The sequence below is a fragment of the Orbicella faveolata genome, unplaced genomic scaffold (genome assembly GCF_042242905.1).
Source record: "Orbicella faveolata isolate gen_17 unplaced genomic scaffold, um_ofav_v1 contig_12, whole genome shotgun sequence".
Taxonomy (NCBI): Eukaryota; Metazoa; Cnidaria; class Anthozoa; order Scleractinia; family Merulinidae; genus Orbicella; species Orbicella faveolata.
The window spans coordinates 27,414,927-27,429,950 of record NW_028301539.1 but is presented as its reverse complement, the minus strand read 5'-3'; the positions used below and the strand labels follow the sequence as shown (position 1 = coordinate 27,429,950).

At 37.5% G+C, this 15,024-nt stretch overlaps 2 protein-coding genes across 2 annotated transcripts; one reads left to right on the top strand and one right to left on the bottom strand.

Annotated features, from left to right (window-relative positions):
* Window positions 1-2: 2 nt before the first annotated feature.
* LOC110049369 (coiled-coil domain-containing protein 83-like) lies at window positions 3-8,045 on the top strand. Its single transcript, XM_020755159.2, has 10 exons — window positions 3-271; window positions 659-743; window positions 2,490-2,658; window positions 3,102-3,181; window positions 3,941-4,028; window positions 4,640-4,731; window positions 5,028-5,096; window positions 5,636-5,757; window positions 6,295-6,463; window positions 6,950-8,045. Exons 1-10 carry the CDS (start codon window positions 153-155, stop codon window positions 7,160-7,162), a joined length of 1,206 nt encoding a protein of 401 aa, XP_020610818.2. The 5' UTR covers window positions 3-152; the 3' UTR covers window positions 7,163-8,045.
* Window positions 8,046-11,167: 3,122 nt separating this feature from the next.
* Window positions 11,168-14,378, bottom strand: LOC110049360 (uncharacterized). Its single transcript, XM_089279505.1, has 2 exons — window positions 14,077-14,378; window positions 11,168-13,396 (listed from the first exon to the last, which is right to left on the bottom strand). The coding sequence occupies exons 1-2, from the start codon at window positions 14,349-14,351 to the stop codon at window positions 12,721-12,723; spliced, it is 951 nt and encodes a 316-aa protein (XP_089135631.1). The 5' UTR covers window positions 14,352-14,378; the 3' UTR covers window positions 11,168-12,720.
* Window positions 14,379-15,024: the final 646 nt, after the last annotated feature.

Sequence of the window (15,024 nt, the reverse complement as noted above, 5' to 3'; positions counted from 1 at the left end):
CAACTAGAACCAGACTCCTGGCGATCAACTTCAGCGCCAATGTTGTCATTTTGCTGTAAGAGGTAGTTACAGTAATTTGAGTGGGGAAAATGCACAACTTACAACCCGGGGAAACGCATTTCTACCCCCATTTACATTGAAAATACTTAAATATGCCTCCTAAAAAGAAATCTGGAAAGAAGAAAGCTTCTGGAAAGAAAAAGAAAGGAAAGAAAAGTGGCGCGTCGAAGGAGCCCAAGCTGACGGTAGAAGAAGCCATCGTTGCTTTTCAGTGAGTTCACTTTCATAGTTGGTAGACTGCGACGAATTACTCTATCTTGCTTTTGGTTTTATTTGGGAATCCTTTGCACATTTTTGGGGACGGTATTTGCAAAACAGTTCTTTGTAGAGGTGGATTTATTTATCCTCATATAAATAAATTGCTAAGCAACAAACACCATGCTGTTTAAAAAATTAATCAAGCTCTAAGAGCTTTTTATAGATTTCCTGAATCTTAACAACACAAGCTTAAATCTGGCTGTAATAACATGCTCAGCTATGTTTTAAGTATTTACAGTAATCAAGTTATATTCCTTTATTGACAAAAGGCATATGGAGGGTCAGTGACCCATATGTGCTTGCAGAAAGTAATGCAATTATTTTTGTGTTTAAATTACAGGATAGAAGTAAAACAAAGGAATTTTGATGATCTAATGTATGATTTGCAATCCCTCAAGGAAAAGAATGAAAGACTTAAAGACAGGGTAAGGGATATATGAACCACTTCCATAATTTCATACAAATATCTCAAAGTACAGTTTTTCATATTTTTCATAAACAAAGAAAAAAAACCCGTAGATCAATTTATCATGCTGAATTTAATAAACTTGCAAAGTTTCGTAAGAATCTGACAATGCAAATGCATGGAAATATGGGATGCCAAATTTGCCAATTGTTAGACTACGAGTAGTCCCTCTTTCGCTTAGTCCGTCGTGCGTGACGCAAAAGAAATTCGCCAGAAAAAAATGGCCGCGCAAAATCCTGGGGGTTAGGAGCGCACGAAAGGAGGGACTACTGCCTAAGCCCAGGAGTTTGCCCTTTCACGGCCGAGTGATTTTTTGGTGTAGGATTTCTCATCTTGACGTCCTCTGGGAGATCTGAATAAAATTGCTCTACTCCACTCTTCAAGTAGCCAGGCAAAAACATATGCCGTGAGAAGTATATCTTCGTTCAGTATTCGTTCAGCGAAACTGTCCAAGAAGTTTTAAAAAGAAGACGACGAATGAGGCCTCTTGTAACGATTTTTGCTACGTCTAAAATTTATTGCAAAAATTTCAACAGAGTTTCAACCGAAAATTTACATTATACATTATACATAGGAGATCATCCAACTGCGGTGAAATGTTTGCTGATAGCAGCGGAAAATTTCAGGTGAATGTCCGGTGTCAAGTGAGAGTCCGGTTCAATCTTTCAAATGGACGGCAGAAAGGCCAAGCTGAGTGAATTTATATTCGCTGACTTAGACGATGCTGTTGAGCGGCGAAATCACTAACATGCTCGCAGTCGGGTTGGAGGCAGAAAGCTTTGCCAAACAAAACACTGGATAAATTTAAATCTTTCCAAATCGCCTGTTGGCAGATTCGCAAGAACATCACGGCTTGCGAAGCACGATTCCAACGCTTCGATTTGCTCTGGTTCCAAAACATTCCTGTGAGACGTCACAGGTATCTCGAATGTTGACAACACATTGTCAACGCTCCTAACATAAGCCAATCATATTTTTGCGTTGTGAGAGAAACGCATAATTCAAACTCTTGGGCTTAGGCGGTAGTCCCTCCTTTCACATGCTCCTCGCCTCCAGGATTTCGTGCGGCCATTTTTTTCTCGCGGTTTTCTTTCGCGTCACACACGACGGACTAAGCGAAAGAGGGACTACTCATAGTCTAGCCAATTGTTATAAAGAAATGTATACTAGAGGGGCAAGCGGTCCCCCTCCCCCTGGCACGTGACACTTTGCCATAATTTTTTTAGGGGGTTGGGAGGCTGACAATGTTTGGTGGGTTGACCTGGACAAATCTCTGTCTCTGCTTTCCTGTAGCCAGTTAGGGTATAGAATGATCTAGTTAGTTTTAGCTATTTTGTCAGCAAGAAGGGTTCTAACATCCAATGTGTAGTTCTAGAAAATATTCATACCTCCTCCATCTAAGGGATTTTTTTTAAGATGCACCTGGGTGGAGAGAGCCACTGCAAGAGTAAAGCATTTTTCCCAAGAACACAACACAATGTGTCCAGGCCAGGGCTTGAACAAGGTCAACTGCTCGATCTGGAGGCGACCACACTAACCGTGAGGCCACCACATGTCCACTTGTTTATCATAGATTATTGTCAAATATTTATGAGAAACAGCAAAGTTTTAAGAACTTAAGTCTCAATAATTCTAGGACTCCAGTTAACTGTAAAATGTAATCCTTTTTCCATTGTATTTATTGTCTCTTTCAATAATTTTAAAGAACCAAAGACTGAAGGAAGAGCAGCTTCTACACATCAAAACTTTGTTAAAGCAAGTAAAGGAGAAAGACAAGGAAGTTGAGAAAACAGCTGAGGTGGGACATGAACAAGTCGAGGTTGCACTGCTGGGAAAGTTTGATACAATGAAGGCTGAAGAAGCTGAAGTTCAAGGTACACTGAAATAATTTTTTTTTTCCACATTGGAAATTATTGTAAGTTATTTATTTATTTATTTATTTTACTGCATAGGAAATGTGTACTGAAAAGGATACTAGCCATTTCCTTGAGTTCCCACAACATTAGATTGAAATAAGTGGCTAAGCAAACAAATTAAATTAATGTTCTTAAAAATGATGATTCTTATACTCTAATAACATAAATCTTACAATGTGTAAACTGATTTAAATAATTTATATTTGAGTTTGATCTTCTCATTTCCATTTGCAATTACTTGAATCAAATTGCACAATCAAAAATTATTGGTAAATATTATCTATATTATTTGATATAATAATGTTTACAATAACATGTATAATTTAACATTTGAATAAGGTATAAGGTAGCTAAGAACAAATTCTGGTTTAAAGGTTTTTATTAATGGTTTTCATCTCTAGTACTCAATGATCAAATTGAAAAGAAGGAAGCTGAAATAGCAGATGTGAGAAGAAATATAAAGAAGCTTGAAGAGTATCGGGTACAGTATTATTAATAATACTAAATAATAGCCTTGAACTGTGTCTATTCTGCAGCATGAAGTGATCAAGTAAGGGTATTTCAGCTCCACCTAGTCAGGTTGCTAACTAGTCCATCACAGAGGTATCCCCAGCATTACTCAGTCTGGAGTTCAATGCACTAATTTTTCCATGTAGGCTATTGCTAGAACCACACACTAATAAAAAATCAGCCTCTTAAAGTTTTGAATAGTCCACATTTGCTAGCTTTTACTAAATCATGCACTAATAAACTCATGAACGTAAAGCGTCAAATTTTTGTATTCTACCTACTGTAGGTCAATACCCGACCAGTGAAGAGATCCTGGGGCGGACCTAGGGGATTTGGGGGGACCAGTCGAACCCCCTAAATTAAAACAGCTAGGCAAAATGTCATAGGACTTGTAAAAAATTAATATGAAAAAATGCATTTGATCCTAAATGGAATGAAACTACTGACCATGTTTTGTGAATAAAGGCAAATAACTGACTTGGCCTCAGAATGCTGGAAATTATCCCTTTTCCAAGGACCTCAATTTTGAAAATTTTCCGAGGGAGGATGCTCTCGAACTCCTTCTCTAAAATCCTGTATCGGCCCCAGAGACCATTTCATTTATACAGATAAGACAGTGTAATCATACAAATTTATACAGTCATGTACACTTTTAGTTAGCACTTTTGAATAAATCTTGACCAAGAAAATTAATTTGTTGTTCCTTTTTGCATATTTCTTGTAATGTTAGGACAGAGGTGCTGAGGAACATGCAAAGCAAATAGTAATACTAAAACAAGATCTGAAAGAAATGCAGGATTCCCATGATGACATTGCAGGTAAGGAGTGACTATTTGGCAGCTTAATTTTAGAACACGCAGGTCAGAGTGAAGGAAAGAAATGCCAAATGCTGCTTTTCTTATTGTTTGATATGTCCATAAATTATTAGAATTCTCTCAGCTGGTGCTGTAGGAAAACAAATGGACACCAGTAAAAATAATTATTTTATATGTCAACATCAAAGGGCTACATAAAAGCAACACCAAATTCTGTCAGTAAGTATTAATTTAAAATGGCATGCATTTATAACAAATAACCGAAGATAATTTGGTAATTTCCTGACAGTGTTCGTTTATTCCAACCCCTCTTGCTCCTCATTGGCATTCCTTTTCATTATATTTTAATTATTGGAATTTTTGGATCAGTCTGCACTTATAAGATCTACAGTTGTGTGTCAATAGAACTAAGAAACACGTCAAAGGATAAAATTCTTAAGTGTGATCAGTGAGTACTGTATTGCCCCTGAATCCCAGGAGAATTGTTGTCACTAGTTATAATTATAATTTTGTAGATGTTAAAGGGCGGAGGTCTTGTGTGTATTTGCAGCTACTGTTTTAGTAATTTTAATAAATATGTTATTTTCTTTTCTGACACTGTTTACCACTTACAGCTCATTTAGAAAGAAGCTTGAAGATAGCTAGAGATGAAATCGAAACTTATACTGAATCAACAATATCAAAACAGAAGGACATAGCAAATGAGGTACAGCCAAAAAACCCTTGCTTTTCTTCTCTTCATTGATTCCATGTGTACAGTATAACACCATGCCTCCCCCTAAAAAAATTATCTGACAAGAAATTACAAACAATGTTAGCATGCTATGTTTAATTGAACATTTTACTTGACTTATTAACTTTAAGAATTTCATTTTAAATTCATTTTATTTGATAGTAAATGCTTAGTAGGCTTTATAGAGTAACATTTTGTATTAATTAAATAATATATTTTTATTAGCTTTTGTTTTGAAAAAAAACTATTTGAAAAATTTGTATTCCCAGAAAGCCACCAATAACTTGGACAAGGATAGCTGTGGTGAAATTCTGGACAACAGATGGCTCAAAAAAGAGGTACAGTATCATGGAGATTCTACTGCTACTAAGCTAAAATTTTGTTGCCACAATGTTTCATCCTTCTTATAGTGGGGGAAGTATTGTGTGAGTAGGTACACCAAATAACATTGTCTAACAACCCAGTGTGTAAAAAAAGCCCTAAATAACATCACATGACTGATGACAGAGATAAGTTTGCAAAGTGGCAGCAGTATAAATGATGAATTTGACACCTTTTTCTATCCTTGCAGCAATTACTGCTTTCCTAACATGTTAGTATTCAGAGACTTTTGTTGGTTGTTCAAAACAGAGATGGCAAGTGTTTTAACACGTGGGATGTTATGTCTGTAAATTCAGACGTAACATTATGATATTAAAACTCATATTCATTGATTTGTTATTGTTTACCATGCATATTCTTTTGGTTTAAGTATCTGTCCTACCTGTAGTGATGATTAATTAGCACACTGATAGAGGCTTAACAAAAACTCCAGTCAGAAAAAGCCAATTCTGACACACAGTAAGAACTACTTTGGAAATGCTTATTTTTGTTTCAGGTCTCTATTCATCGTGAAGGCCATGCTGACCTCACAGAAAGTGTAGAAGACTTAGAAAAGAGAAACTTGGAAATTATGAGTGAAATGTTTGACTGTAAAGTTGAAGACCTCAAGTTCACCAGGTCAGTATTTTGTTATCCATCTTGGATGATTACATACCCCTATAATAGCTTGGACCTTTTTGCCCAAGCTAAATTCTGATGGTTTTTATGGTTAGTCTGGGAAGATAATAGACATTGTACACTCCAAGATAAGACAGATATGTCCAGGAATGCACGCTGATGGGATGCGTGCTCTTTATGATAAGCATCACAATGTGTCCTCCTCATTTGTAAGAAAGCCACCAAAACACACATAATAATTTCAAATATGAAAATGACACTTTGTGGTGCTTCTCATTATAAGGAGCATGCATCTCATTAGCGTTCAATCCTGGACATAAGTGCATAGGGGCAGGGTCATTGTGTTGTGTTCTTATGCAAGACACCCCCCTCTCTTCATTTCCCTCAGTCTGTAAATTGAGAATTAAACCAAACCAGTTTGTGTTCTTTGGCAAGAAACATTGTTCTCCACCAAGGAGTATCATGGCTGCTGCAAATTCTGGTGCAGAAGGTTTTATACATTGGTGGGCTTTGAATAATCTGAACGTTTCTTTTCAGGAAGTTTTATCTGAGTTGTATAGATGATGATGAGAGTTCAGATGAAGGCAATGTTGAAGATGATTTTGAAGAAGAGCTGATTGAGGCACATGGAGTGCTAGCAGAACAACACGAAAAGCCTGATGATCTGCTTGATAATTACTTCCTTCCTGGGGAAGATGACTTTGAGGTACAGCATCACTTCTACTCTACACACTGGGTGTACTGTCAGTAATGTAAACTACATCACAGTTTCAAGTTGGAATCACTGAAAGAAGTGGCCTTTAAATTGACGAGAACCTCCAAGGAGTAGCTTAGTAAGATCAAAGCTGAAATAACAAAAAACAATTAAAACAGACCACAATTTGTTAAGCCTGGTTTGGACAGACTGAGGAAGATTACAATCATCAAAGCTGAAAATTTTAGTCTATATTTTTCAAGATATGCCATCTATGACAGCATCTATAAAATAAAAAAAACAGGAGCTCCAGGAGAGTCGAAGAGATCTGGATTTTGAGTTTGCCTTCATTTGGTTTTCTTTGTTCTGATAACCTGTTTTCTTAATAATGTACTGTTAATTTCTAGAACATAATTGTCTAACAATATATACTTTCAACAAAAAATTTGTGGCCTTTAGATTAAACTGAAGTTGCATGTTGATCAAATTTCGTTGCAGGACTCGCCTCGCCTTGGGCCAATGGAACTACAGCTTTTATCTGTAATCGGAACAAAGAAACGAGTTCTCCCTCACCCGTTAGATGCAGACCAAGAAGTGAATGAACTTGTCGCTTTACCAGACTCCGGAGACGGATCGAGACCAGAAAACTACATGAGTCCACGACATTGGCCGATTACTAACAATATGCTGCAAACATTGGCCACACAATAGAATAGGAAAAATTAGAAAGTCGAAGAGATTCTACATGTATTTACACAGATGAGAACATTTGCCAAGGTCAAATACGTTGAAGACTTTCACGACCTTTTTGCGGTTGTAGAGTTTGTATCACCTTGCAAGACAGGTTGCAAATTTTTTTTAAGCATCACTTCTGTACATATTATTTATTTCATTGCCTGTAATTCTTCTAACATTTACTGTTGAATGTACAAAAGGGTATTACAATAGAATTCCTTTTCTGGAAAGTCACGTCTTCATTTATCCTCAGAGGCTTGTCAAAATCCATGAAACTTTCCTCGTTACCTTACTTTAAGACAATATCTGTGCAAAGTTGTATGTATTTTAAAGGAGCTCAGTCACGGTATTTTGGCGACGTACGAAATAACCTTAAAATTGAAGAAAACCTGAAAAATAATAGTTATCTAAGATAGAAAACCACTCAAGAGATAATAATAAACCATAAACTGAAGGAACAAGGATGGTTAAGGATAGAGAAGATTAACGCGGATTACAAACGGCGAATTTGAAAAATTTAGGCTAAACTTTTCAGAATGTGCAAACAGTCACGTAGCTAATAGTTTTCAAAGATATTCTCCATTTTGTGATTTGTTTCCATACCATATGCCCGGGTTGATGTCAGAAGTCTGCTACCGTTTCCACAATGTAAGATTAAAACAACCCTGGAATAAGACAAGGCAATGCAAAGACTATCATCCACTAATTAAAGGATTTTCAGACAAGTTTGATTCATTTCTGAACGTACTAGGCCCTGTAGGAAGTCATGTTTGAGAAATAATGGGAAACATTCTCCATGTTTCTGTAGAGTTTTAGTAGAATTATCTGTCATTAGTAAAAATCTTCTAGCTTTCTATCACGAATGGCGTTCTCTGACTGGCTACGCTGCTCACTATATATCTATTTAACAAGTAGACCCGTATCTCGAAAGGGCTACGGGTCAATAGCCCTTGAGGCGAAGCCGAATGGGTTGTTGACCCGTGGCCCTTGAGGGCGAAGGGTCTAATTGTTAAAGTCTTTGTCCGCCGTTTTCTTACTGAGGAAAATAATAGTTATGAAAATCTTCTCGAGGTAATCAAGATCCGTTACCCGAACTAAGGGGCTGCACAGTAGTTTGCTAAGTTTAAAAAGGTTTTCCAGTTGGCATAGTATCACGAAGAGAAGGTCAGTTGCGGATGGAACAGTCGATATCCGGTCAGTGTAAAATAAGTACTGCGGACTGGGGTAAAATGCAGACTGTAGACTTTTTAACTGAATCGTGTTACCGTTTCCATCATTGAGAGCTAACCGTAAACAGGCAAACCGAAGCGTTATTTAAGCCAACCTGAGTGATATTCAGGCTAACCGGAGCATTGCAAACTTTCACTACGATTAGCCCGAATAACCTTGTTTCCGGTTAGAAATCGATAATGGAAATAACACCGTCGATATATACTTATATATATAATTAGAAATTCTGTCATCTGTAGTCTGCAGTCTGCATTTTACCCCAGTCTCCAGTCCGCAATCTGCGTTTTATACCGATCGGTTGATATCGAAGGTGCCATATCGGAGGTTCGACTGTATGTTCCAAATCGATCATGACAAGCCTTTGTACTGAAACTTTTTGACTTTATAATTATACTGGTACCTAAATAACCATTTAATTCCGTGATTTGTGATGGTATACGCATGATTTCATTTCCTTGCTGATATCGATATCGTGGTAGTCCCATTAAACAGAAGGCTTTTATTAACAGTCAGCTCAATGCGGTTTGTAGCGGGCTGAAAAATTCGTAAATATTAGTTTTCTATAAATATAACTGAACAGTTTTAGGCTATTTGTTGAAATCAAAACTCCGTATGTACAGTCAGTGACACCTGGGTGGAGAGAGGCACTGTGAGAGTCAAGTGTCTTGCCCAAGAACACAACACAATGTCCCCAGCCAGGGCTCGAGAGAGACGAGCGCACTAACCATGAGGCCACCGCGCCTCCCTTAGCACTAAGGTACACGCATTTAAATGCAAGTTGAAGAAATATTTATTTGGGAATAAAACGAAAGAAAGCGTCACGCTCGATTGGGCCAATTTCGCTACTCGAGGACTATTACTAACAGTCCTCTAGTAGCGTAGTCAATTAGAATGCAGGATTTGCATTAGTCCACTAGTTGGGTGATACTAAAACAGATTAGTATCACCCAACTAGTGGACTAATGCAAATCCTGCATTTTGGCCCAATCGAGCGCGACGCTTTCTTTCGTTTTACTCCCAAATAAATATTTCTTCAACTTGAATTTGCTAACTTTATTATTGCCTTTTCTGTCCGACTAGTTGGGTGATACTAAAACAATTAGACCCTTCGCCCCCAAGGGCCTCGGGTCTAATTGTTAATTAGTATAAATCTACTAGCGTTCTATCACGAATGCTGTTCTCTGAGTGGCTCCGCTACTTACTCGCTATTTTGTGACAGATAGTGAGTAGCGTAGCAGTGTGCGCTTGTTAAAAAAATGACGGCCACTTCTTTGCGTTTTCGAGGTATCTGTGAGGAGGATTTATAAAACGTTTTGAACGCCTAGCAGATTAGATTAGATTTTCACAATAGGAAAAACTACAGGTAACCGAAAACAAATTAACGGTGTAATGTGCGAATACATGAGCGACTAGAAAATAATATTATTGATAATTTTTGTATCAGTTGGAAGACTTCAATATAGTCATCTACACATTGTAACACATCGAGGAGTAGTTCCTTTATTTTATTTCGTTGTTTAGATTTAATTAGTAATTTCACTGAAAGTGGGATGGAATTCCAGACGGAGACGCCATTTCTTCAATTCTTGTAAAGGATTTTTTCATCTTCTCTGTTATTGAAAATGTTACAGAGAACAACTATCATGATCACCTCATAGAAATCTCAAGCTCATAAAGTAATTGTTAAATAGAGACGGGATTGGACGTTTTGGAGAACGAGAAATGCTGTCTGACCACAAGCCGTAGGTGAGTGTTTCCATAGCTTCTTCGAGTTCTCCCAAACTTCTTACGAAAATTTGTCAGAATGATCGAGTCATTTATTAGTTTCAACACACCGTGGGCGCAAGGGGCGTTGCCTCGAGCACGTGGACTTATTCGAAATGGCATGGGCATGAATTATAACAACTCATGACAGCTGCAAACAGGTTAAAAAAGCGATTTTTAAACCGCAAAATTTTGCAGGTTTATCTGTTTACTGGAAGCTCGTATTTTCAAGCGAAAAACAAAGTCGGAAACGACGGGGCGCGGATTTTTGTTTAGAAGAATCTTTGAAGACATCATTGTCTACAGTTTGCTTGATTAGCATACAGTTTCACGAAGAAAAGGTGTGTTTGATATCAATCAGCACCGAACATTTCAAGAGCTAATAAAAGCTCTCCTTCCTTGAACGAAGAATGAGAACTGCAAAATCTCCGACTTATTTTAATACCTTATCCTGATGTATTTCCGCCACGCCTGAAAAAACCCTCGGGACAATGGGCCACGAAAATTAAAAAAGGTGTTGGCAAAAAGAAAATTGACGCTACGATGTTCGTAGTGTTCATTTTGTAAAATACATTTTGGAACGGTGTACATTTGTGGAAGAGAATTTTCTGACCAGAGTATTCCAGGTCACTTGCGTGCAATGACTCTGACTATCGTTTTTAGCGGTGTTTTTGTTGGCTGTTTATTTTTGTTTCAAGTGCTGTTTTTTTTTTGGATTGCGTGCTATACTCTGAATTTGGTAACTTTTTCTTACTTAATGGGTATTGAAAATTTAACATGTTTAAAATAAAAGATCAAACAGGAAAAAGAGATAACAAAAGGCAATCAATTGCTACAGGTTTTGAAAACCTTTGGCTGGTTATATCACTTTTTGGATTATGTAAATTTATGAAAAAAATTTTTTTTCCACAACTTACACACGTTTTAAGATTTTATTCGTTTTTGAATATGTTCAATCAAATAGTGAACTTTTTTATCTATCTGAAATTGTTTTTTTTGTTTGTTTTTTGTTTTTGCTTGTTCATTAGTTTTTTTTGCAAACATAGCCCCTTAGAGGTATAGAGTGAAGTACCCTTAAAACCCACAATATGCTGCTGATTTTGTCCTTGTCATGATAACTGGGAACATGAGGTAATTAATAGTTTAATACATACCTTCATATACTATTTACAAGAGTAACCTGGTTTGAAAGTACTTTACGCCCACCTGTTAACAGATATACATGATACAACTAACTTTTAACTTCCTAGGTTAGTCTAATATATTATTAAGTAGGACAGGAACTTAATACATTGAGGCAGATCGACTGGCTTGTACATGCATATGGCACCTCTCAGGATTCTATACACAACTAATAAATAAGGTAAACAAACAGCCTCAATTCTGACTCTACATCCTGAAAGTGCCGAAAGCCCCTCTAAGATAATTTAAATTTTCAGTGAAGGTGAAATATTGCACTCTGAGGAAAAATATACAATTGATGACAATGCAATTAGTAGAAAGGCAATGGAAAATGAGAACACAAACTCAAAAACCTCTCACTCCTTGCTAAATTGTTCAGGAACTTATGAACCAAATTTAGTTTCGCTAAAAGCACTATCAAAATTATGCTGAAGAATTTTAAATTGTGGCATGTGTTGTCAGAGAGACATCCATAAAACAACTTGCACTGTATTAACTAAAAGTTAAAATTAGCAAACATCAAGGATTGTGACAAGCTAAGTATAACTTTTTTCGCCACAAAAAAGTTTTTTTTTGCAAATTATATTCCTTTAAATTTTTCACAAAGGAACACTGATAATCTGCCACTAATATAGACTAGAAAAAAACACCTCCAAGTTTGGCTTGTAGATACAATAATAATATTTTGAAAATTTTAATAAATTTTCAAAAAGGAAGTCTGAACAAAAATTATCTGATCTCTGATTTAAAGCCTAAAACCTAAATTTACTTACAACCTTGTTGATGAGGCAAAGAAATATAGTAAACTGTGAAGCCATGTTATGAAATTAGAAAGTAAATAAAATGGAAATGACCTTGCAAAAACTAGAAACACGTAAAATGAAGTTTCTTTAGAGACAAACTAATAGGTTAGTTATTTAAACTGTTTAAGCAGTAATTGTACATCGTGACCGACAGGAAGTTTCAAATGGCACCACATCAGATTACGCAGATTATGGAAATTATGCCTGGAAAAACCCTACAAAACATAAACAAAACTTTTGTTCTGTGCAAGAGGAAATCTTATTATTCTTAGCATAAAGCTTTGGTTGCTTCCTAACATCTTCAAAACTTCGTTCTATACTAAGTATTCGTTTGGCGACACTAAAACACTAAAACACAAGAGTTGATACAAGTAAACCGAACACAGAACTGTGGTTGAGGGTATCAGATTTTCACACCAACTGAAATCTGACAGTACATAGTTTCGTTACCATGTTGAAGCCATCGCCATGTTCCACTGCTACCATGTTAATGTTTTGTAAAACACTCAAAACCGTTACAGTGAGCGGACTAAAACCAAACAGGGAAAGATTTTGTTACTCACTACAACTAAATGGGTTTCCTTTGCGACTAAGAGTAATTTTGTAGGTATGCCCGCAGCTAGTACAGCAGGGTAAAGCTTTTTCCTCCTTTTTAGGAATATACCAGCAACGGACACAACGGATCCTGTACTTTTTGTATCTGATTCCACAGGCATTACACAAATGCGTGCCATCCTCCGCATCACGCCACAGAGGTGTCTTGAAAGTTCCGCAGGATGCGCATTCCTTCTCGACTTGGATAGGCGCAGTTCCCAAATCCACGTCCAGTGGGCTTCTGTCATTAAACAACGACTCCGGAGAGTTTTGCAGCTTGAAAACTGAAGGATTAAGCCCTGGCGAAGCAAGCCTTCTTCTCGATGTCTTGCAATCGAACTCTGGATTTGAGCAGCGACGTTTCTTCTTGGAAGTAAAGCAACAATCGATCACCAGTTGCGCCTCGGATCGAGTTTTTAGGCCCCTTTTACCTTTCTTTAGCGTCGTTTTCATGTGAAGAGTGACGCCTTTGAAGCTTGGATCCCAAGGATTTACGCTTTTCACGGGCTTGAGAGGTTTTCTTGGACTCACTCGCTTCCCTAGATTCTTCTTTGGAGTCTTCAGCAACACTGCTTGCTCACCTTCATTATAAACGTCATTGGATGTTTGACTCGATCCTGTGCTGTCATCACCACTGCTGAGGGTGCAAAACAAGTACATTGGTACAAGCGCAAAATAATCCTTCAAAACAGGTGGCTGAAGAATTTGCTAATATGTGGCTGTGCAGCAAATTAGATAGTGGCGTTTACAACTTTGAGTTAATTTAATAATTTCATTCATATCAAACTGATTGACAACAAACTTTGATAAAATTGACAGCAAAAATAAACAAGACCGGTTGGCGTTGGTGAAACTGGGAAACCAAATGCAAAAGCTGATTTTTCACCTTGCACATATGATCACAAATTTTTGCAAGTCTTGCAATTATCACTTATTGTCGCGAGAAGAAAAGAACGCTTGGTTTCGCTGCTCCATGCTTTCAAATGCAAATCATCTAGTCACAATGATTCCAATTTGGCTTTTCTCGGTGAGAAATGAAAAGTTCTCACACACGAAAAAGCACTTGTTGATATTACTGGATGTTTATATTTCTAGTAGCTGTGGAAAACTAACTAAAATCGTTATCTCAAAAAAAATTCTAGCTTTCCTAGTCGAGACAAACTGCTGGAAAGAAACAAATATTTAAGAATTTGGACAAGCAAGTCGCAAGTTTATACTTGAGAATAGAAATACACAAGTAAACAGCTCGACTAAACCAGCAACAGTTTTGTCGGACCAAAACATGCAATTTCCATGTCATGAACATTTAAAAAATACCTTGAAAACGTAAAGGTAGCGTTCGAAAAGATGTCATCATCGTGGGATGGAGTTGTGGAATCTGAAGAAAAGCTACTGTTCGGCTCACGGCTAAGATTCTTCTCTTCGTTCATCAGGGAAATGGGATCATACGTTGCTCCACTCATGTTGGGAAAAAATCCCTCGTATCTCCGAAGATCAGCCATGGATTTAGGAACGCCAGACGAGGGATAAATCAGATGTTTTCCGAAGAAAGAAGCCATATTTCTAGCCACCTTGCTGTTCGTACGAAACATCGCAGTGGACTGCAGTGCTTCGTGCTGCTCGACAAGTTTGAGTTCCGCGCCAGGCAACTCTCGACCAATCAAGTTGCAGCAATGTGGCGCGCAACTGTGGAGTGCACGGCGGCCCGCCAACAATTTTCCCTCCTCTTTTCTCTCGTGCCATGGCATGCCATTTGAAACAAAGAGGCCTGGAAGTTCAGGTTGTAAACAACACTCCCCACTGGGTCTGCTTTCCCCAGTTGGTAAAGATAAAATCGTTTGTTAACAGCTGTTAACACTTCAACTGAACACAGGCACTGATTGGCTGGAAGAATCGCGTTTTCTACCCCAGATAGGTTACCGCTTGACTCGCACGTCGGGGGTAGGGAGGAGACAGGCAGTCCCAAATCTCGAAATCAGCTTGTTTCAAAATCTCCAACAAATGGACAACCTTAAATCATGTAAGCAGATTTAAGGAAATTCGTTTTTTTTTTTGGCGTTTTTTTTCACTATCTGATTAATATGATATATGATACTTAGATTTTATCGCGCTTTTAGAATAGTTAGGAAGAAGACTTTTAGCGAAATTAAGCGTTTTCCTTCTTTCAACGCAGTGATATAAATATGTTTTTAATTTTAAAAGACTATCTGAATCTTAGCCTACGTAGCAAGCGTTTCCAAAAGCACGCGAAGGCAACGAAATGGA

What these genes read in the sequence shown, in the direction of transcription:
- LOC110049360 (XM_089279505.1), bottom strand. Translation starts at nt 14,351, where the DNA reads ATGTTTCGTACGAACAGCAAGGTGGCTAGAAATATGGCTTCTTTCTTC. An exon ending in GCTACCTTTACGTTTTCAAG is followed by an intron (nt 13,397 to 14,076) that starts GTATTTTTTAAA and finishes TTGCACCCTCAG; the next exon opens with CAGTGGTGATGACAGCACAG.
- LOC110049369 (XM_020755159.2), top strand. Translation starts at nt 153, where the DNA reads ATGCCTCCTAAAAAGAAATCTGGAAAGAAGAAAGCTTCTGGAAAGAAA. An exon ending in TTCCCATGATGACATTGCAG is followed by an intron (nt 4,029 to 4,639) that starts GTAAGGAGTGAC and finishes TACCACTTACAG; the next exon opens with CTCATTTAGAAAGAAGCTTG. An exon ending in GAAGACCTCAAGTTCACCAG is followed by an intron (nt 5,758 to 6,294) that starts GTCAGTATTTTG and finishes GTTTCTTTTCAG; the next exon opens with GAAGTTTTATCTGAGTTGTA.